Source organism: Alligator sinensis, unplaced genomic scaffold (assembly GCF_000455745.1).
Source record: "Alligator sinensis unplaced genomic scaffold, ASM45574v1 scaffold111_1, whole genome shotgun sequence".
In the NCBI taxonomy this organism is placed as follows: domain Eukaryota; kingdom Metazoa; phylum Chordata; order Crocodylia; family Alligatoridae; genus Alligator; species Alligator sinensis.
This window is the reverse complement of record NW_005841875.1, coordinates 2,790,232-2,812,706: the sequence shown is the minus strand read 5'-3', so window position 1 is coordinate 2,812,706 and position 22,475 is coordinate 2,790,232. Positions and strand designations below refer to the sequence as shown.

Here is a 22,475-nt window from a genome sequence, read left to right as displayed (position 1 = left end):
AGTGCCAGATAGTAGGATGGTCGCAGGTTTGATCCTCAGTTGAACTAGATGTTTTCTGGAGGTCCCTTCTAGCCTTACTTCTCTATGAGAAATATGCTTTGCTTACATGGTATGTATGAAGGAGACTGAAAATCCTGTTCTTGTATGGACACCAGAAATGTTGGGATTTTCAAAAGAAAAGAAAAGACAGCTCAGAATTGGCCTAATTTTGCTCCTAGCGAAGCCTATTAAGAGTTTTCCCATTGACTTCAGGGGCCATCATCAGGCACTTTTGAAAACCCCCCTCTACCCTCACAATCTCACAGTTATGGGGATTGTCAGTTCAGTATAGGCAGTTGCTCTCACAATTTCATATGTGCCTAAGTTACGGGCATAAGACACCTGATACTCTTATCAATTGTGTGTATTATGAGATATTATGATAATGCCTAAGGGACACTAAGATACAGCTCCACTGTGCTAACCACTGTAGAAACAGAGTAGACAACGGTCTTATCTCCGAAGAGCTGGTGCTCTAAAGAGACAAGCTGGGCACAGGATGAAGCGAAGGGGCTTGCTTGGCACCCAAGCAGAGTGAACCATGTGAGGACACTGTGTTCGTTCCTCAATTATTTCTTTATTGCAGCAGCAGGGTAGTTAGCAGGGGATACACTCAATGGGAAGTAGAGGGAAGGGAAATGGGACATTGAAAAGAAGGAGCAATGATCAGGGAAGAAGGGGGTAGGAGGAATGAGGCTGAATTGAAAATACTGTAAGGGAAGGGAAGAGAACTGTAGCAAATCAATTGGCAAGGGGCAGAGAAAGTCCAATCAAGCTACAGCCAGTTCTCTTGACCTCTGAAAGTCCCCCCTACAGTGTCTCCTGCAGCTGCTTCTCCTACCTGGCTCCTGCCTGCTATGTGCACATCAGACACGTGCAGGTGAGCATGGGGGTAGTTTTCCATGTGCACAGGTAACTGTCTTGCACACATTTGTCAGATATTTGTTTTTTGTGTTAGGAACATGAAGTGCTCACTCAAATGCACATCCTTCATTAGAAAGTCTGGCACTAAAGAAGGCTTCAGCAAAAATTAATTTTAGAAATATCCCTGATATTTCTCAAGGCATCTCCAGACTTCTCTTCATCACCCAGTCTGATCGTAGCTCAGGGCATCATGGTGGGACCTAATGATCCACTGCTTGACTAAAGACTGTCAGGGTTTAAAGCTTGGCTTTCCCTCTTAAAGCTTATTTGGCACTTGGTTTTATTTACATGAACGGACTGCTGGTAGTGTGTACGGATGTCAGTACCGGTCTCTTTGCACCTGTTCCCCAGGTTTGTCCATGAATGCATCAATACAGTATGCAGATATGTAGTACCTTTTGTGCAAGGTTCACAAAATGCTTTATACAAATTAAGGTTCTCCTCTATCATTCCTGACAAAGGGTGTTTAAACCCAAAAGCTTGCTAAAACTTTTTTTCCCAACTATTTAAGTTGGTCTAGTAAAAGATATCAGATTCACCCAAAGAACCTTGTCTGCCTATGTCCTCAGAACAACACATTCCTGCTTTTCCAAGAGGGAAAGCCTGAGTCTGCACTGCCTCCACAGACATCACCGCCACCTGTGCAAACTGAGCATGCTAGCAAACCAGAGCAGTTTTCTATTTACAGTGCACAGATGCAGATGGCTACACCCAGTGAAGGGCAGTGGAGAGCAAAACGCAGGGATGTTAATAACTTGCCTACAGTTCTACACCAAATTGACCACAGCTGTGATAGACCGCAAAAAGATCGGACTCGGAGTCTCCTTCTCTAATCCCTGGACAGCATTCGCTTGCAGCCCATTCTTATTTTTCCTGATTTTGTAGTTATCCGCCCTAATACCTTTTCTAGTTTTCCTCAAGACAGATCCTGACTTTCCAGTCATGGCTAAGTCAGCTCAGGTTTAAAAGCAACTGTGGGCGAAACTGGGCAAGTATGAGACAGTAGACATGCTTGAGGCAGACAGCAAAGTTTGTGTGCGCGCGTCTTCCTTACAGCTCTGTAACTGTTTTGAGCAAGTTCTTTTTTTTTTCTGTTCCAACATGCAAAAATACCCAACATTGTACTTAATACAGCAGCATCATTTTACAACATTTTAGGCCTTTACAAAATTTAGCATTACGACTGGAAGAGAGAGACAAACACTTTTTTCCCTGATTTTACTCTAGCTTGTTGCATCTTCAGCTCTGTCTGTGGGACTTCTCTCAGGGTAGGGAGATTTGGCAGTGTGATATATGTGCCAGAGACCTCACCGATGATTGGATCTCCACTGTTAACACAGCACTCTGGAAGGTCTGCATTTTTGGAAAAGCAACCTAACTTGGGTGTTTCTAGTTTGGGAACCCTAGACAGGACATCTTGAGCCTGATTTTCAGAGATGTGAAGCTCCCACAACTCAATAGCTAGGAAATTTATATCCAACAGGTCGGGATGTGAGTCTAAGCTCTTGAAGTCTGTGTTCCTGTATATGCTGTTCTCCGTGAATGGGTGCCAGGGGCTGGTTTGCCCTCTGGGTAGTCCAAAGATTGGCCCCTCCAGATTCCTTTTCTAACTCCAGGACATACCAGCCTCTTTCCCCAGCGTTCCCCTTTTCTTTTTGCTGCACTACCGCTCTCTTGGCCAGCAACTGCAGGCAGTCCAAAAGCATGGTAGATATGCACCTTGTTGACTAACTGAATCAGACATGCATAAACTTATGAGCAGGGGTTCACTTCATCAGATGCTAACTGCATCTTTTAGCAGCCGAAGTGTTGGGGCACTCATCAGGATCTCTGTTTGCCATTGTGTTTATTGCAAAGAAAGACCCTGTGAAGGCAATTTCTGCCTAACCTTTAGCCGAGTCAGTGGCAGAAAAACACCTCGTATCAGTATAGCAGTGGAAGACAATTGGGCTATTAGCTGTTCCTGATGAAGTTGAGCCTATTTATTTGTTTTATCTTTAGTCAAAAGCTTTGCCTGCCACTCCTTTCTTCTCAGTCAGATGGGGCAATGAGAGAGACCAATGTATTCATTACCTTCTTTGAAACAGTTTTGCCATGTGTTCTTTAACTCTCTTTCAGAGGAATTGCTTTATTTCTTCCAGTAGAGGACTGGGTAGTTGAAATGGTCAGATACAAATTGTAGCTCGTGCTACATTAATAGATATGTCCAAATTCACTCCCTCCAACATTTGAGAGTGCAAAGTATAGCTTGTGCTTCAAGCCTGTTACGTGGAGGGCCTGACATAGGAGAGCTGGGGGTTTCCTACTAGCAAATAAAGGATCCATCACCACACACTCAGTTGCTTGCTTTAGATTTGTCACTTCAGTCTAGGATGCGCATGTTAAAATTTTGAAAGGCATGCATGTATTTATATGTGCACGTGTTTGTGTGACCCTTAGCAGGGCAAAAAATTAGGTATAATAATGTAGCGATACATTTGCTGGTATGCTCAGAAGTGCCAGCCCTGGCATAAAAAGGGTTTGTTAGATTAAGTCCTACTGCAGAATTTGAAAACTTCCTGTTGATTTGGGTTGATCATGGTAACCCATCTAAATATTACAGCATTTTGTAGCAATTGTCCAAATTATGCCAGTTTACAGCAGTGTCACTGATTACCAGTAGTTTGAACTTTGCTGGACAACGCAGCAATGCGATATGCCCCTATAACGAGCCATGACTTTAAACAACTCCAACAGCAAGAACCAATTTCTCATCATTGTGACAACAGATCAACTCCGTATTAGAGAGAGCACCGTCCTTTAATGAACTTTCCCCATCGTCCCACAGGGGGTTATGATGAGGTCGTTCTGTATTAATGTGCTCATCTTGGTAAGGAGACTGTTCTCCTGTGGGTTTTTTTGAGCAAGATCAGGGACCTGCAGTGATTCTTAACACATCACTTGCAAAACCTGGACAGGGGGTGGAATTGGCACTCGGTGTTCAGCAGTCAGGAATGGCTGCTTTCCTATGCCTACCTGTTGGAGTCATTAAGCCAGTCCTTTGCAGCTGCTGTGAGCAGCAGTCCTAACACCGCTGACTGGGCTGACCCTTGACAGCAGGTATTCAGTACTGCTATATTGTAATACCCGGAGGCAAAAATTGCTGAAGCCTTCCTCCTGTTTTGTATTTTTCAGTCTAACAAAGTTCCTGTGGTACAGCCGTCCCATGGCGTCCATCCGCTCACCCCACTCATTCCATACAGCAACGAGCATTTCAGCCACGGCTCCCACTCACCACACTTGCCAGCTGATATCAACCAGAAACAAGGTAACTGCTGTTTTTTCTAAGCACGTGGGAGGCAGTGGGAATCATCGTGGCAACTTAAAAGGGGGTTGATGCCAGAAGCCCTTTAAATGAGAGTTGCCATCTAGCCAAGGTTTCTCTGGCACTGCCAGTTCCTTTAACCTTTGCCTTGTGAGAAGAAAAAGAAAAGAACGTCATGTTCACTACACTCTAGTGATCCCCAAGCAGACGGGGACATTGGCTACAGGGGGGCTAGCTCCTTGGGATACTTTATAGTCACAGCTTATGGCATCCTGAACATCAAAGGGTGTCTGTCCTGATCATCAAAGTTTAACTTTCTCTGTAATAACACTCCTTGTAGCCTGAGAACAGAGCTTGGGGATGATATACAAGAGCTAAGCAGAAAATGGAAAGTAACCTTTCCTTTGACTCATACCCAAACTGTTGTAAGGTTGTCATTTTGAGAAAATAAATGTTTGAAACAGGAAATATTTTGACTAAATAATAATATCTAGCTGGGTTTTTATACATATATTTCAGCCTTTGGCCACATATATGTGGTTGTCACATAGCTTGACTCTGGGTTTCTACATTAATTCAGTACGCATCCATCCTCTCACGAAAGCAATGAAGGAAAGTACAATAAGGAAAGATTAGAGCTCATACCAAAACAAAAAAAATGAATACATACATCTAATTGATGTACTATTTTTGGTTGGGGGGTGAAAATAAACATTTGTTTAAATGCATTGGTGCAAGAGGTTCAAACCTCAAGTTCAGCCAGAGCTTTGAACTAAGCCTGCGTCCAGTTTCAAATAAATCTAGGTTGATTCCTGATTTGGGAAACGTAAACTGTGGCTGGGATCTTGAGTTCCTTTGAACCGGGAAGTCGGTGCAAAATGTGAGCTATTCTGCTTCACGCAAAGCCCAGCATATCAAAGCCACATGGTTACATGCTGGTCCAACTTTTATCTGAAGCTGCCCTGCAGTGGTGACGAGCTTTGCCACATTAAGGGTTCTACCAGATGTGGCTTGAAGTGAATGAATTGGGGTTGATTTGTCATCAATTTGAACTCTAAGGGCCATAGTCTGGCCTCATCAGTGAAACTTCAGTGACTGAGAAGGATTTACACTTTATAAGAGCCCCTCAAACAAACGTCTGGTGTTTCTTCCATCCAGACAATTCCTTGTCAGTCACTAGAGTATGAAAAGCTCAATAAAAATATATGACGAGTTAGCAAATTAAAGCATATTTGAAGCTCAGCTAATGGAAAATTTCTGCATCTCACTAAGAAGGGACAAGGGAATATATATATATATTTTTTTTTTTAATTACACTTGGCCCCTGAGAGGATGTAACAAAGCTCCTTGTTTCAGGCTACCCTTGAAAACTGCTGGCAGAATACAGCCCCACAATAGTTCAAGGGTATTTGAAAGTCCTGCCAATTAATGTGTTTTGTGCATGTAAAGTGGCATGTAATGGCAAAACAGCGTAGGACCAACCTGCGTTTGTCTAATGGCATGTAAAGTGCAAAACAGCATAGGACCAACCTGCCCCACTGGCTGGCAGCTGTCCTTTATGCTCTGTTGCAGGTCAGTGAACTCAGGAACGCTCTCTCCTGGATTTATGCAGAAGTCAGTATCCTTCAGGGCCAGATTCCAGCTTCTTGCTTGCAGGGGTAGTAGATGGGAGTTTAGCTGTCTGAAATCCTTGGATCTTTCACAGATATGTTCAGAGAGAAGCCTGAACCAGAACCTTAAACCAGAGCCTTCTGCTTTTTATTGTGAATGGCTCAAATTTGAAGCTCTCATCCCCCTTTGGTTTGGGTTCTGTATATACTCAAAAAATAGAGGGGGGTTTCTGTATTTGTTTCAGATAAGACCAGAGATCTCTCCTCAATACCGTCTTGACCTAACCTGACCTATTCACAGCAAAAGCAGAGGGCTCAGATTAAAGCTTCTGATTCAGACCTCTCTAAACTGACAGCATGTACTGGGCTGGCCTGCCTCTATCTTGCCTGCCTCTATCTTGGCTCTGTGAAAGAGCCAAGGACTTGAGCATCTTCCCATCTTCAAGGCATTTATACTCACACCACATCTAGCAAAATACTTTACAGATGAAGAACTGAGAAACATGTGGGATTAAAATACTGACTGGCCCAGCATCACACCAGAAATCTGTGGCAGATCAGGGAACTGAACCAGGATTTCCTGAGTTAGAAGCTGGCACTCAAGCCACAGACCCCCCTTCTGTGCTACATTAATCTGTTCAGGGCCTAAATCTCAAGAGATGCTGGTATCATTTAACCCAGCTCCTGTCTTTGGTTTGATCTAGAACTGTGGCCTAATCTTATCAGGCTCCAAATACTGCCTCTTCATCCCTAGCTAATTTCTCACTATACGTTTCATTTGGTTGCGATTTCCTTGCATTTACCCTCTGTTAAGGTGCTTGGAGTCAGTGGCATCCTAATTATTTACAAAGGTTCATTAAAACTTATTTCATATATTTTACTTCATGTTCAGTTTACAGATTGCCTAAAAATAGATCTCAATGTTGGAAAATATATTGGTCACATGTATTTGCTAAATAGTATTTGCAGAAGTATCATAGAACCGGGAGGGACCTGTAAGATCACCAAGTCCGGTCCCGTGCCATGAAAAGGAAGTTATTGGGCTCAGATGAGCTCAACAAGGTACCCGTCCAGCTTCATCTTCAACACCTCCAAGGGGGTGATTGCACCACCTCTGCCAGAATCAGGAACACCTCTGTGTGACCCTTACAGAGAAAAAGTTTTCTCTTATATCTAGCCTGAATTTACCTTCTATTAGCTTATGCCCATTGGTCCTCATCCTCCTTGAAGAATTGCTCTCCTAGATCCTGGCGTTCACCTCTGATGTACTTGCCTTCAAAATCAGTATTTGTAGAAACTATTTAACAGAAATCCCCAGCTGGCAATCGCACATGTAGAAGGATCCTGAGCATCTTATACTCGTCAGCTCACTAGACAGAGGTCAGCGTTGTGTTGAGAAAACCATTAATTTCACATCACAGCTTTTCACCACTAAACGACATGTCACTGGCAACAGCTTACTTTTTACTGTACACACAGTCTCCCTCTTTCTTCCCTTATGGGGAACACACAGCTGGAGACTTTCACCACTATATGCATCTTCAGATTTAGAAACATAAAGCTAGATGCTATCATTCAAGCCTCTTCCAAGTCAAAGTGAGGGCTTTTTCACTTTTCCAGTTCCCCATTTGTGGCTTCAAGTTTAGGGCCAGCATCAGGGATTCTCTAGCAATAACCCACAGCCCAATGCTACAAGAATCTGGTCTGAAATTCAGGAATAGCTGATGTGTGAAGACACACTGGCCCCAACCATTTTCCTCTGGATGTGCCACCCATACCATGAATTGTGCTGAACACCCAGGGATTTCCTTCATGGAAGAGCAATTCGCAGCTAGCTGTGTATGCCACATTTATGGTCCCATGGCACCAGCAGAGCAGTACAAATGAGATCCTGAAAACCAAGGCTTCTTTCAAACTAATACAAAGGCAACACATCCTTATAAAATATCCCTGAGGCGAACTCATGGACAAAGTCACTGGCAAAAGAAGGCAGTGGCTCGCAGGGAAGGAAGGCCTTGATCCTGAATGGTGTGATCCATGTTACTTGTCTCTGATGGGCTGGGAGGGAAAAAGCAGCTAATGGAATGAAACAAATAGAAACCAAGTCATTTTGAGAATCAGAGTAGTGTTTGGAAACCAAGGAGCCCGTAGGTGACCCTTGTGCTCAAACAACTTTGCCTCCAAGACTGATTATATGTTCTGCAGGAATATGGCTGTGCGTCACCCCAGTGCAGGGCTGTGCCTGAGAGATGGAATCAGTGGAGGAAGGGGTGACTTGTGAGAGGAAACCATTTTCCTCACAAATTTTTTGCAGTTCACAAATCTAGACTTAATCGCTGGCCCCGAAATAAAGGGCAATGCAGGGCTCGAGGACATCTAATCCTGTGGGGATGCTAGTGCTGCCTGAATTTCTTCCTCTAACTGACTCTTGATCCCTCCCCTAGGTGTACACCGTCCGTCCCAAACCTCAGAGATCCCTGGCTTCTACTCCCTCCCTCCTGGTGGGGTTGGACAGATTACACCTTCCATGGGCTGGTAAGTGTTGACACTGGATCACTCCATTTGGCCTTGGTAAGCAACAGGGTGTTGTTCTTGCTCTCTCTAATCTTGTTTACCAGAATCTACTGCTCTTTACACTGTCCTTACCCCTGCCTCTGGCAGTCAGCTCTCATCTGCAATCTGTGTAATTGGGAAGTGCATTACTCCACATTAGAGATGGAAAGCAGAGGCATGGAGAAATAAGGGACTTGGCCCTGGAAAGTCAAATTTGGAGTCCAGACTCCATGCTGTTACCTCTCTGCAGTCTGAAATGCCTACCACCATTGTATCTGATGTGGATTACATGAGGAAGAAAGGGTTGCTTGGGTCAGCAACTTACTGTCCATCTTGTTCTAGCTGCATTCAAGGCCTCTAACTCTGAGTTCTCTCTCTCCTGCTCTGGCATTCAACAGGAGCCGTTATTTTTTAGCAATCCACCAGCCCATCACATCCCTCAGAAAACACAGTGTGGCAAAGAACTCTCCCAGCTGAGTACCTGGATTGATCCCTCCCCTCATCCTGTGGCACATGCAGTATTGCTGCCCCCAGTTGTCTGAAATTCACATTGTTCACCCAAAATCATGAGCTCCCCCCATATTGTAAGATTGTGTTGTGCTTTTTTAGTCTGTCAGTTCCTTAACTCTGCCCAACCTCCAGCAAATGTGATGCACAGTTGCCAGCACTCCTGAATTTGGTTTTTGGCCTTTGCTGCAGGACTTCTCACCCTTTTGCCTTTGGATTCATTCTGCCTCCCCAACCTTCAAATCAATTCCTTCACCCTGATCCCTGACTTGTTTCCCATTAAATTCTATCCCCACATCCTTCTCAGCTGCTCCTCTGAGTCCTCCATCAATGATGTCCCATCATCTCTGCTCCGACAGACATGGGAGTTTCTGACACAGGGGTTCCTACATTTTGGCTGCCTTCTGCCCCCCTTTCCAGGCCAGATTGTGCAGGAAGTGATAGAGGAACAGCAAAGAAGAGACATCCCATTGGTATAGGTGCGGGAGAGGGAGCTGCTAAGTTCTTCCTGCTCCCACATCCCTCCGTTGAGAAGAGTCTCAGATCCCTAATTTTTTCATCAGCGCGTAGACAGAAGTTGGCCAGGCATCCAGGTAGAGGGGCTTTCCCCTAGCCAGGAGCTTCTGACCTAATTGGAAGATTTGCTACAACCCCAGCTCAAATCCAGTAATGCATGAAACAGTCAAGCATTAGCAACCCTGGATGTGCTTCCTTCACTTACCCAATCAGTGACCCCTTGGCATCCAGCACTCCTGAAGGCCTAGCAACACCATTAGCATTTTTTTTTTAATACTTTCCTTCTTTCTAACTATCACATTTGTCACTGAATGGGGTGACTTTGAATGCACACAGGGAGCAGAGCTGAGGAGGCAGGAAGTACCATGTTTACATTTTAGAGTAGATTAACATTTTCAATTATTGTTGAACCAGTTTCTGGTAATGTCTAGAAATTAAAGAGATGCAAGGCTGTAGCAGACAGTTTAAAAACCTGTGTCACACTGATCATTCGGATATGTGAAGTACTGAATCTTAGGGGGAAAATCATAAATGTATAGTAGCATGTAGATAGCAGTTTTCTGCACAATGCTGTCTGGTATGACCCTAGCACAGACATGTAGGTCTATAAAGAGGCATCACAAGATGAAGGGTGAACCATTAAAAATAGAATCATGAAACAACTGGATTTTTGCTCCTGAATATAGAGTTCCAAATATTTAACCATAAAGAAACAGACGGAGGTCTTAGATCTACATTTGGCTACAAAGAGATTACATTTGGCTTTCTGTGCTGCATATGCTGCTCTTGGACAATGATTTAACTCCTCATACAATGTGATTCATCCTCAGGAAAGACAAGTACAGGAGTGACTGTGCTGTAACATGAAAGAAGTTGTTAGAAGAAAAGAGCTAGCTTGCCAAATGCAAAGCTTACTCTTCAAATGGCAAGCTGTTAAAGACGGTCTTGGGGACATGGGGAAAATCTGTTTATCAAAGAGTTTGTTTGTTTTTTGGTCAGACAGGAAGCTCAGTCTCCTAACAGCACCTCTAGCATCTGATATGGTTTGGCACCTTTAAACAAATTGCTCAGATATAGTCAATAATGACTAATAAACAGATATGGAAAAACAAAAATCAAGAAAAGCAGCCCCAAAGAGCAGGCATCACTTCAAACAGCAAATATATGTTAAAAAGCGGGGAAAGGGCATTGTTAAATACATCAGTCTGCTTGACACATAGAAATAGTGTGCTGGGCCTCTGTACCAAGTGTTCAATCCCAAACTTTGGTTTAAATTTCTGTTGGGTAAAAATTATTGATGAAATGAGCTTCAGCTCACAAAGGCTTGTGCTATTTTTATATACTGCACACACACATGCACTTTGGTTAGTCTATAAAGTGCAAATATACCTTGCCTTTTAAGTAAAAATTGGGAGTTTCCAGTCAGAACTGCCTCTGAATTATTTCAGCAACAGTTCTCTGCATTTAAGAAGTTCACAGAAGCAAAGATGGTTCACAGCTGTCTCTGCCTAAGCCTTTTGCTTGCATGTACAACCCCCATATCATATATTTCTGAGCCACAAAGTTATCAGCTCCATCCGCCCATTTCAGGGGCATGCAACAGGCAAATGATATTGTCAAACTATTCGCTCAAGGGATTGGTCACCAGTGTATGCTTTTACAGAGGTTGGGCTGCTTAAACAGTGTTGAAATTAATTATGTAGGAGGAGGAATGCTACAGAGACCCCTCGTGCCAACAAGTGCTGTGGTATGTGTACAGTTCTTAAAGTTCACTGTTCTGGAATGAAGCTGACTTCAAACGCCAAGCGGTCGTAATACAGGAAGCGGCTTTTCCTTAGCAAGCTACCTAACAAGAGTTCAGCAGAAGTGGTTTTTGTACCTGCGGAGTGTTTTGGGGAGGGTAGCTGCAATAACTCTCTCCCTTTAATTAGCTCAGATGACAGTCAGGAACTTCAAATGAAAGCCAGTTAGAGTCTAATCCAGCAAGTTTGATCGCTGGAGCCTGAGAACACACCTTAACCAAGAGCCCCGTAAATCTTACCATTGTACAGGACCCCAGCTGAATTTTGTGCTAGGCGAGGGGGTGTCTCTTAATTAATTCACCCCCCCACCTCTTGTTGTCTCCCAAGCTGCTCTCCCATCCCGGGAGAAAACACTTGAATTGCACATTCCCAACAATCACAGGTTGGTTTTGCAATTGAATTAATTTGCGTGTCAGAATCACTTTAGATAAAGACTTGAATGCCAAGATCCTTTTCTATTGCAATATCTTGGCTTCTGGAGTAATGAATGTCACTTCTGGATTAACTTTGAATGTTTTCTCACCCCTGGGGCAGTAATGTTAAACTTCAAAGGTTGTTTAGGCTTCCTGATATATTGTAGCAGTTGGCTGTTTGTTGGCATGTTTATACACTGCTAACTTCTAAGTAGTGTGAGAGGGATGGCTGTCTGGCAGGTTGTAAACAGAGGCCAGTTCTTAACCATGTTTACTGACATTAATACAGACAGATCTTTTAGATTTCATTCAAGCTGACATAGAGCAACTCAATGAGTGACAAACAAAAACCTTATTCTTCCAGGGAATGGCTTTCTGATCGCTCTTCCCAGAGGAGACATGGTTTACCTCTGTCTGAACAGCACCTGGGCACACAAGACTCCCCTAGAATCCCAGTCTCTTTCGGGACTGTGATCAATAATGATAAGCCTTATATTAAGAAGCATGAAAAACAACTGGAGCTATGTCTCCTGTTTTTCCTTTGGGCTTCAAACTTCTCATGCCAAACTCCAGGCCAGAGATGAGACATTTTAGATAAAGGGGGTCAAAGATCGACTCTGGGAAGGGTTTTGAGCTACCCATATAGGAAACAAGTATTTCTCATTCATTAAAAACATTGCTTACACACATTTTGCTTGTGCTCTAATAAGTCTAAAATAGTTTCCAGACCCAAATCTGACATACACAGTTGTAAGGATGGGATGCTTGTTTTGCTTTATTTAAGAAAAAGAGGGCCTAACCCTCAGCTAACTTATATCAGCATAGCTCCACTGAAGTCATATTCTTCAGATGAACTATACCAAGTGAGCACCAGGGAAATCAGAGTATTTCAAGTCAGGCATTGTAGAGTATTATGTCCCTTATGGTCTTAAAGGTGTACTGAAATGTGCTACTCCATGATCACCAGGGCAGGTACTTGATCATTCAGTCATTCTTCTGTTTACCTGATGTAGACCAATTTTGAACCTCAGTATTTCCCAGGGTATTGCACAGCATTTTATACACCTTGCAAATACTCTGGTTGGTTGAGGTCTGCACTGCTAAACACCTTTTCCTACAATAATTCACCTTCACTTTTTGACATGCTTTCATAGCTTATTATCATTTCACAACTGATGCTTTAATACAACTGAAGCATTACTTCTGCTTAGTTAACATTTGCGAGATCAGATGCAGATTCAGACCCAAACTTTGCAGTCCAGACCCATCTCCGATTGAAGTTTAGATCCTGAATTGCCTCTGGCATGAAGGAAGAAGGAGAGAGGCCTGTAGTGTAAGCTAACTAGAGCAACTAGGGCTTTGGAACTCACCATTGCTAAATGAGTCCAATTAAGGAGGGTAATTTTAGAAGAAGTCACACATGTAGATGCTTTATGGACTCTTTCTTCCTGATCCCAGGCAGAGCCAGTCTGTCTATCCGCTCCCGTCATGTGGATTTAGACAGCCGTATTCGTCAGCGCTCTCTGCTGGGGCTTCTTTCTCCAGGTAAGTATGAGCTGTGTGAGACAGGACAGCAGCTCTGCTGGTCTCACAGCTTGCAGTTTGTGCCAACTGAGCTTGCAGGAGACTACAAAAAGCCAGCAAGGGGCCACCAAACTTCCAGATAGCACCAACAGGAAAAGCATTTCCGTTAGTCAAATGCCTTATTAAAAAAAAAAGAAGAAAGAAAGAAAAAGAATTGCAGGAATATCAAGGTTTCATGGAGGAGATGCAAGGATTTAGTTTTAATTAGTAGAAGTCCAGAAAAACCCTAAGCCTCAGACTCAACGGTAGGAAAATGGAATAAATGGTGTGATAAGTTCTCACTGCTGCCATGCCAAACAGCTTCTTATTTTTACCACAGAGATAGAAATACTCCTTCCCCAAGTATCCTGGACTAAATTAAGTTGTGCAGAGACTGACTTGTATTTGTTCTCAGGCTTTTGGTGAAATGGGACAGAGCCCTCGCTGAGCACAGGTAGTTTTACCTGTCTCTGCTACTCCAGGAAAGGTTGACAGTTAAATTCTGCATTTCCTGTAGCTCTTTACCACATTCCATTGTGAGGATGACGAGTTGCCGCTTCCCTGGATTTTTATGAACCAATTCCTTGCTGATTGTTGCGGGAGTTTTAAAATGTGTGCAGAGTTGTAAAGGCCAAGTACTCAGCTGATGTAGAACAGCATAGAGCAGTTGATTTCACACGGCGCTTTACCAGTTTGTAGCAGCAGAGGATCTGGCAGTGCCAAATGCATTGTGCAGCACAGGCCTGGGACACTGTGTACCTTGTATTCCTCTGTGTACATTACTCTAGCAAATTTGTGAACAGACAAGGGCCAAACCTGCACGTGCAGTTCCCAATGATTTCACCTGGAGGATGAGTAGTCCTAATCATGCCATGTAATTCTTTACATACTAACCTCAAAACAGGCTTGGACATTAAGTGTAAAAAGTCCATTAGAACCACTTGTGTTCTTCATTCAGCTAGCAGCAAGTGCTTTGGTTTCTGTTGATCATGAGACGCTCCAGCTAGAAGAGACCAGGCCCTCTGGGAATTTATGTGCAAGCAGCATTTGTTCGCATCTCCAGCTTTTGCTTCTGCTACATGTTGTCATGATACATAGGGGATAATATTCATTGAAGACATTTCACAGGGATCATTCCTAGGATAACAGCAGGAAAATACTGCCAGTTGCACTCCTTGACTTTTGCACATGCCATCTGAGGCAGCTTTTTCTATCTTTGCATCTAAGATCAATGATAAAGACTAGACGATGAGGCCAGATGCTGTCATCATACATGTTGCTGCCATTCTTGTTTATATTCTACAGAGTGGGGCAGGTCGGGAGTACTGCTGCCAAGGAGAAAGTACACCTTGTCAGACAAGGATCAAGCTCCAGACTGCCAGGGGCTGAAATTAAACGCCTTTTCATTTTGTGCCAACACCTCTCACCAGCAGTTGTTCATCTCCCCTGGGCAATTCTGCCATCACAAACCGCAGTCGTTAAGTGGCAAGTTTGGCAAAGCAGACTGCACTGGCCAGCACATTATACAGTGCCGTGTACAGTGCCAATGAAGCTTGTAAGACTGCTCATGATCTCACTTCTGTGTTGGTGGATAACACTGCTGGGGCAGGATGCACCTCCAAGAGCTGCTGTTTGGTTCATGTTCAGACTCATGCCTTTTCTTTTAAAATAAAAGTGTGGGATGATCCTAAGCTGTCAAACCCATAGGCTGTTTTTCTGTTTGTTTTTCTGCTGTAGCACTTACAATATTGTTGCAATGGAGAGCCAAGTAGCTGACCAATTCTTTAAATAAAATCAGTTAGGATTGCAGCCAGGATAGATTGTGTAGCAAGGAATTTTATTGAATCCCCCAACAGAACAGTAACCAGGCAAGAGTCTGAATGCTTTTCCAAGTCAGTTTGGTTGCTTCTGTTATCCACACACCCACTGTCATCATGACTGAAGATTACTCAGCAAGAATGTATTGCTGGACAGAGCCAAAGAAAAGCATCAGGAAATAAAGGCAAAAAGCCCACCTGCCTGGCGTTTTCATTTAATGTTGATACTCTGTAAGTGTCATTCATCAGGTTAAAGCAACTGCCAAACACTCATTAGCTAGAGTGGCAGTGGCTGTGGGAAAGCCCTGCATCAGGCTTGCCAACTATCCCATCAGCACTGCAGCAAGCTTCCAAGGGTAGCACTGGGGCACTTCTGCACAGGCTCATTATTTCAGGAAGACACTTTGCTAGGATGCATCTGGGACGTTTGCTTTACATGTACTGTTGCTTAAGCATTTGTTTCTGTAACGTTAAAAACAACTCAAAGAGTGCCACCTAGTGAGACAGAGCACTCTTCTCCATCGGACTGAAGAGTAAACCAGTGGAAAGAGCTGTGCACAGCCATTTGTTTCCTGCTGCTCTTCGCTGTTCTTCTGTAGCGTCCTTCAGCTGGGGCTCAGACCCGCAACTGAACTGACCTTTAAGAGCCAAACGTACCAGCACCCCAAAGCAATATTGCAGCAATCTCTGAAACGCTCTCTGTTGCAGGTTTACACACCCTCTGATGCTGAGCTCTGGAATGCACACCACCGGCATCCCTCATCCAGCCATAGTGCCCCACTCTGGAAAACAGGAAATGGAGCATTATGACCGGAACATGTAAGTCTTAAAATGGCAGACTATTAAAAAGAGTTCCTTACTGTGTGATTTCCTTAGTCCTAGTCTAGCTTATTGTTGTGTCTGCTTGTGTGGGGAGGGGATCTGTGAACAGCAACTCGGTAAGTTAGCTAAGCAGACTTTGGGGCACCGTATTGTTCCACCAGTTATGAAAAAGGTGCCAGTGTAATGATGGTCACGATCACTAGAAGAGACCACATTCCAGCTGTGCTATATGCTCATTAGTCAAGGGTTCAAGTCCTGCTTGATAGTCCTTAATATTTTCAAGTGGATCTATTTCTTTTCACTGTATTCAGATACACTAGTTGAGATGCAGGAGTCCTGTTGTTATTGAGTGTTGTTTTGTTTCTGTCAAGGAAACCCCAACCAGAACCAAAGAGAGAGAAGGAAGCCAAGAAGCCAACTATCAAGAAGCCCCTGAATGCTTTCATGTTGTATATGAAAGAGATGCGGGCAAAAGTCATTGCCGAGTGCACCCTGAAAGAAAGTGCAGCTATCAACCAGATTTTAGGAAGGAGGGTAAGAGCACAGAACCGGAGTGGTTTGGCTGTATATTAGAGTGGTACCATTTTTCTTTACAGGCCCCTAGGGAGAAGTTATGCAGCTATTTCATAAAAAGCCTGTTACCTGTAATACTTCACATAGATCAGCAGCTCCTAAAAGACATGGTCAGTGTACTAGCTCTTCCCCAGAATGAAGAGCTTGGATCATCTGCAGTGGGAGTGATGGGGGCAGGGAGCTTCACTATTAATTGGGTTTAAATGACAATTCAGATCCTTTGGGGTAAATGATATTTTATTTTGTGTCACTGAAATGGTTATGTTTAGCAACCTCTCTTGATATGAAGGCAGGGGACAGCAAATCAGATGGTTTGTACATCACTGGTCTGCTCCTAACAGATCACCTTAACATGCGTCTTAACTTTATGGACGCTGTGGGGCATTGTGCTTGTGAATGTATTGGTCTGTTCTTCTGAGTCAGGAAGCCATAAAAAAACAACAAGTGGGGAGAGAAAGGAAATGAGGGAACACAGTTTACTCCTTCTGCTATATAAAGAACCTCCTTCCTCCCCTGGCATAGCCGATCAGCCATGCCACTAGAAATGTAAGGGTGTGCCTTGCATGACCTTTTAGTTCCTATGCAGGTAATAAGGAGTTTGTATGGGAAACTGTCTACATTTTCCTTAAGTCACTGTGAACACGCAGCCCCAGATAAAACTCAGTTAACATCTGTGGAGTTACATAGCAAATAAAGGGTATAGCAGAGTTAAAAGGAAAGGCCTGTCTGATTCTTAAAGCAAGGAGAGATGATGATGAGATGCACTGAGGTGTTTCACAACTGTTTCTGTTGCAGTGGCATGCACTGTCACGGGAGGAGCAGGCCAAGTACTATGAACTGGCTCGGAAGGAACGGCAACTTCACATGCAGCTCTACCCAGGCTGGTCCGCAAGAGATAACTATGTGAGTGCTTAATACAATGAAAGCTAAAGGCCCTGTCATAGCAGCCTGCTTAGAAAGATCAGCTGACTGCAAATGTCACCAGCCACATTAACTAGTTTTCTTAGTAGTACGTGCCCTCCTAGCAGAATAGTGTGCCACGTGGTGGAGTGGGATTAGAATGGGTGTCAGATGCCTAGAAACATGCATTTAAGTACTTTGATTTTTCTTCTTGGCTGGGGATGAGCGCACATTTTGGCAAGTGTCATGTTTCGTAACACAGAAGTTTGTTTACTTATTGTCTTGGATAACAGTTCTGATTAAAAATAATTAGAAGTCATCATTTTAAAATTTCCTTAATGCTCCTTGGAAATGTATGGCCTGAGGTTGGTGGATCTTGGACTATGGCCCATGATCCTGAGGATTTTGAACCTCTTCTGGTACTCGAGAGAACAAGACACTTTGAGAACAACTGCACTTTAGGAATAGGGAAGGAGGTAGGGGGTCTGATCAGGTAATCTCAGGGAAAGACTAGAGAATTACTGTCCTCAGAAATCCATCAGTATCTTGTTGCGAGGCCTCCACAAAACTCACTCTAGCACTTAGGAGGACTTCTTCATGAATCTATCAGGTATCATCCTCATGATTCTGGCATAACTAAGTACAATTTTTTTTCCTTTAATTTTGCCATTTCTTCCATGGGAACTTGTTTGGCTTAAAGCCGTCATACATACTAGCTTGTGGAACTGCCTACTTTGGCTTCAAAATAGCTTGCTCAGGAACTCCTGAGCTGCACAACCATGTTAGCATGGAGCTCAGCTCAGCTCAATTAGCCAAGTGTTTATCCCGCTGCTTGGCTGGATTTTGCAAACCAGACTGGGTGTCCTGCTGCTATGGCTATGCTGATGAACATCCCCAAGTAGCCAGCTCAGGTACTGGTACTCAGGCTGCAGTCCCAGCAGGTGGATACCGTGCTAACAAAGTTAAAGTTCCTAAGCTTCATGAGCTTTGGGGAATTGACTATTTCTCTACCCTTACACACAGTGATACAAACCTACATCTAGGCTAGTGCAATATTGACTAAACTGAAGGGTCATATCCTTCAGGTAGCCTCCCTGATCTGAGATGTCTCTGCCATCTCTTTCTGATTTGGGTTCTGCCATGTCCTGCAACTCTGAAAGGAAATCAACCATGTTACACTTACAATACTCAAATAAGATTTGAGTTTCCAAACATGGCTAGCGGTTGTATTGTCAGCTTGTAAACTAAGCCTATCTGGGGACTACTCACAAAGCAGGATTGCCAAAAGCAGCCTTTATAAAACATCTTCATATCCAAACAATGTGTAGGACAAGATTGCTGAATGGAGCAGCATGTGCTCTGCTGTGTTAAGACACTGGTAACAACTGAGCTCTTGCATACATGACAACCTCAGAGCAACAGGTTGTTGATAATATGACACATTATCTGTAGTATCCTCTGGGGGAAAAAAAATTATGAAGCACACAATGTTGTGGTTTTAAATACCTGTAATGTTATGGCTCACATTGTGCAGTTCTGAGAAGATAACCGACAGGCAGCTAGATATTTTTGGTCTCTTCCTAATTGCCTTCCTAGAATAATGAGATCCACCAGCTTGTCATTTATTCTGAATCTACTGACTAGACATTAGGGAGATAATTTGCTTTTTCTTCCTCCCTCTTCTCACAAATCAAAAAAAAATTCAAAGGTGCTCAGTGTTTGTTTGAATTATTGCTTCCATTGAAACCAACGGGGAGTTTTTTCATTGATTGCAGTGGGCTTAGCTCAGTGCTGTAGTGTACACCTCTCGAAGAAACCACCCTAATTATATTATTCCGTATCAGAAGCTAAAGCCCTTAGCATCAAGTAAGTTGGCAACAAGGGAGAATTATGAAAGAAAAAGATGCCATTGTCAACAGGCTCATTTTTGCTGGATCTTAGAAGTATATTAAAAGCAAGCACGTGAACCTTGATATCCCTAGAGCACCATTTTCTTTTCCACTTTAATTGAGCTTCCCCATCCTGTAACCACTCATTTTCAAGAGTGGTTACAGGAGGAGGAAATCTTTCAGTGCCCAAGCCTGGATACAGAATTGTTTCAATTGACCTCTCTTTACAGTTTAATCTACGGAGCATTTAAAGAGCCACTAGAAAAAAATGTCATTACCTCATTTCCTCTTGTTGTACTGATCATTTAATAGGCAACTTGTCAATTAATTTCCATAAGTGTAGGAGTGCCACAAAACATACATTCACATTCTTTTCTAGCAGATATTTAGTTTGCACCTAGGATCAGAAGGAAGTAATGAGTACCCTAGAACCGCCCAGCTGGCTAGTTGGGGACTTGATCCAAAACCCTTTGATATCAATGGGAGTCTTGCCATTGACTTCACTCAGCATTAGATGGGCAGCAGACTCATTTCCTTTTAGCTGTTTTTTTTCCCTTTTAGTGCTGAAGGAACGAAAGATCACACACCGTTTTGTGAGGGCCACTCCAAGGCTTCCCGGAACAGAATAAGAGATCACCTGCAGAGCAGCTCTCAGCCTATGAAGGCTCCAGCTGTCTCTGCGGTGCTCCAGCCTCATTTAGGGATCTCCTGAGGGAACTGATACGGGAAATTTTGCACATAACTCTTCAAGCTTCTTGGTTGGTATCTCCATCAATGGAGGGCTTCTGTTAACAAATCCTCCCCGTTCCATATTGCTCCAACAGAAACTTTACTCCTCCATTGGAGGAGAGCTGCTTACCATGCTCTGGAAACTTTCTGCCACCTAGCTGGATTACTCCATTAACCTCCAAATCTTCTACTGTCCAGCCAGGCTCTGAGAATGCTTAAAGCAGTCCGAGCATCAGCTCTTCCAAGAGTGTTTTGGGACAGAAATGCCCAGGCAGAAGCCAGCTGCTTGATGAATCTGTCTTCATCAAGTGTCCTTCTGTCTCCTGAGCTCCGTAACTCAAGTGGGGAGGCATCTAGGTCACCTTTGAGGCACGTGACACTGAGATCAGACAGGAAATACAGTGGCTCCCACGCTGTAGGAAAGCTCACCGCGGTTAGGAGCTTTCCACCTTCACTTAAACCACAAGAAGTCATAAAAGAAGTCACAGGTCAAAGCCATCACTGCAAGCAGCCCTTTCACATAGACCAAATTTGCTCCAGCAGCTCTTGTGACTAGAACTCAGTAGGGCACAAAGGGTTTTCTGCCTTCTGTATCAGAGAAGCAAATAAAAGATAAAAATGTGTTTCCTTGTGAAGAGGTGAAGGAAACAGAAGAATGACAGAGGGGTTCAGCGCTGTGGAGATACTCCCAAATAACGTCTGCAGAACTAGAGCACCTCTTTGCCATAATACATCATCAGCACAGCATGTTATCAAACCTATGAAAGCTCTTTTTGTTCCACCTTAGGTAGGACCTTCCTTTTGAATGTACTGCTTTAAGAGGGCAAAGAAACACAACAGAAGTATTTTCACAATGTACCAAAACATGCTGGGGGTTTCATCTAGGACAGCTGTTTCAGTGGCAAAGGCTTTCCAATCTTGCGCTCAAAGATTCAGTGAGAGACAGTGACGCGCACCAGGAAGGGGCGATAAGGAATGAACAAAGCTATAGTAAGATCACACAGGGTGCCAGCTGGACATGGCATATCTTATTCCATTAAATTAAAGGGTTATTGGTGATAGGCAGACTCTAAGGTGGTGTAAGCCAGGGTAATGCCACAGAATGCTAGTGGATGTTAAGAGAAACATTGCCAGGCAGAGTAGACCCAGATATGAGAGCCGGTATGAATAGGAAAAGAAATATTTCTGTGGCAATATGAACTCATGGGGAAAGGGGCAGTAGGGAATCCTTTGAAGCTTCACTCTACAATAGGCTGAGAAAAATATTGTACAGTCTTATTAAGTACCACAGGTAAAATACAGACTTGATCATAGTGCCTTAAGCACGTTTCTTAAGAGAGCGAATATAACCCCTGGCTTTCATCACCAGGAGGGTTGCCATTTTCTAGCATCTGTATTGGCACTGACTGAGTTTGCAGTAGTGACTGTTTTAAAGAACTAGCTCACTACATCTCCACTCAGGATCTCTTTCATACCCAGGATTGCCAACTCCTAGCTGCGGAGCTGGTCAAGTCAGATTTAAACAAACTTTAAATGTATTTTTCAACCTTTTGAAATCCATGATTTCCGGTTTGTCTCTGCAACCATGTGGTTCAGAAACATTTTTAAGTGAAAACAGAGATTCTCCCATAGCACTGCGATTCCATGAGCAGAGACTTTACTAGACACCCAAGTATTGCAAGACTTGTGATGAATCAGTGTGTTTGCAGAGATCAGTTGTTATTTTAACACTTTTTCACCTGCTCTTCAGTCTTCAGGCTCTTCAGCCCATGAACACACACAGGTTTGCTCAGGGCCTCTGGAATTCTGCAGCACTTCAGGGCCTGTTTCAGCAGCAAGGGTAAGAGAATTCTGCAGCAAATGTTAGCCCACTCTGTGGCAGTAAGAGCATGTAGCAGCCTGCCCACTTGGTACCCACTGACTCCAGTGTTAGCTGCAGAATTCCAGGAGCCCTGAGCTTTTCAGACTTCCTTAGCCATGGAACTGCTCACTGGCTATGGAATTGATTTAGCTTTCACTACACTTGCGAGTACAGTATGGGTTAAATGCTGCTCTAAAATGGTGGTCTTAAATAAACTGTAAACTGCAAAGGAGCAGAGAAAGACCTGGAGAGATTGCAACAAATGGATGATGTGGTTTTTCTGAGGCACAGGAAAAGTTTAGGTCTCTGGCCAGCTCAGTAGCATTGGTGTCGTCAGCCCTGGAGACTCCAACTAATATTCTAGAAAGCTAGCACTCGAGATGATCCTGAGACTTGGGTCCCTGTGAACCATTGGTAACTATGGCAAGTAGCATCGATGCTTAGCAACAAGTGACACTGAATAGATTAAGACGCCCCCATAATTTTATGTAGCTCAGACAGTTCAGTCTCACCCCCCTGCCTCCCCAAAAAATAAAATGCAGGGAGAGATTTGTTCATTTGCTTTGTTAAGGCCATTACATTGCACTGCTCTCATGTTCTTTAGAGGACTTGTCTATCTACTTCCTTTACTTGAAGCACGTGGACCCGAATCC

General features: G+C 43.6%; 1 protein-coding gene across 6 annotated transcripts in view; it reads left to right on the top strand.

Moving 5' to 3' along the window:
* Positions 1–22,475, top strand: part of TCF7 (transcription factor 7) — a 104,655-nt gene that overhangs the window by 64,974 nt on the left and 17,206 nt on the right. For 4 of the 6 annotated variants that reach the window (XM_025196060.1, XM_025196063.1, XM_025196064.1 and 1 more), the window contains exons 4-9: positions 4,138–4,270; positions 8,322–8,412; positions 15,757–15,867; positions 16,242–16,404; positions 17,239–17,346; positions 21,712–21,801. In XM_025196060.1, coding sequence (XP_025051845.1) covers positions 4,138–4,270; positions 8,322–8,412; positions 15,757–15,867; positions 16,242–16,404; positions 17,239–17,346; positions 21,712–21,801 — 696 coding nt within the window. The remainder of the gene's footprint in view (positions 1–4,137; positions 4,271–8,321; positions 8,413–15,756; positions 15,868–16,241; positions 16,405–17,238; positions 17,347–21,711; positions 21,802–22,475) is intronic. The other 2 variants (XM_025196061.1, XM_014527869.2) reach the window with 1 other exon arrangement.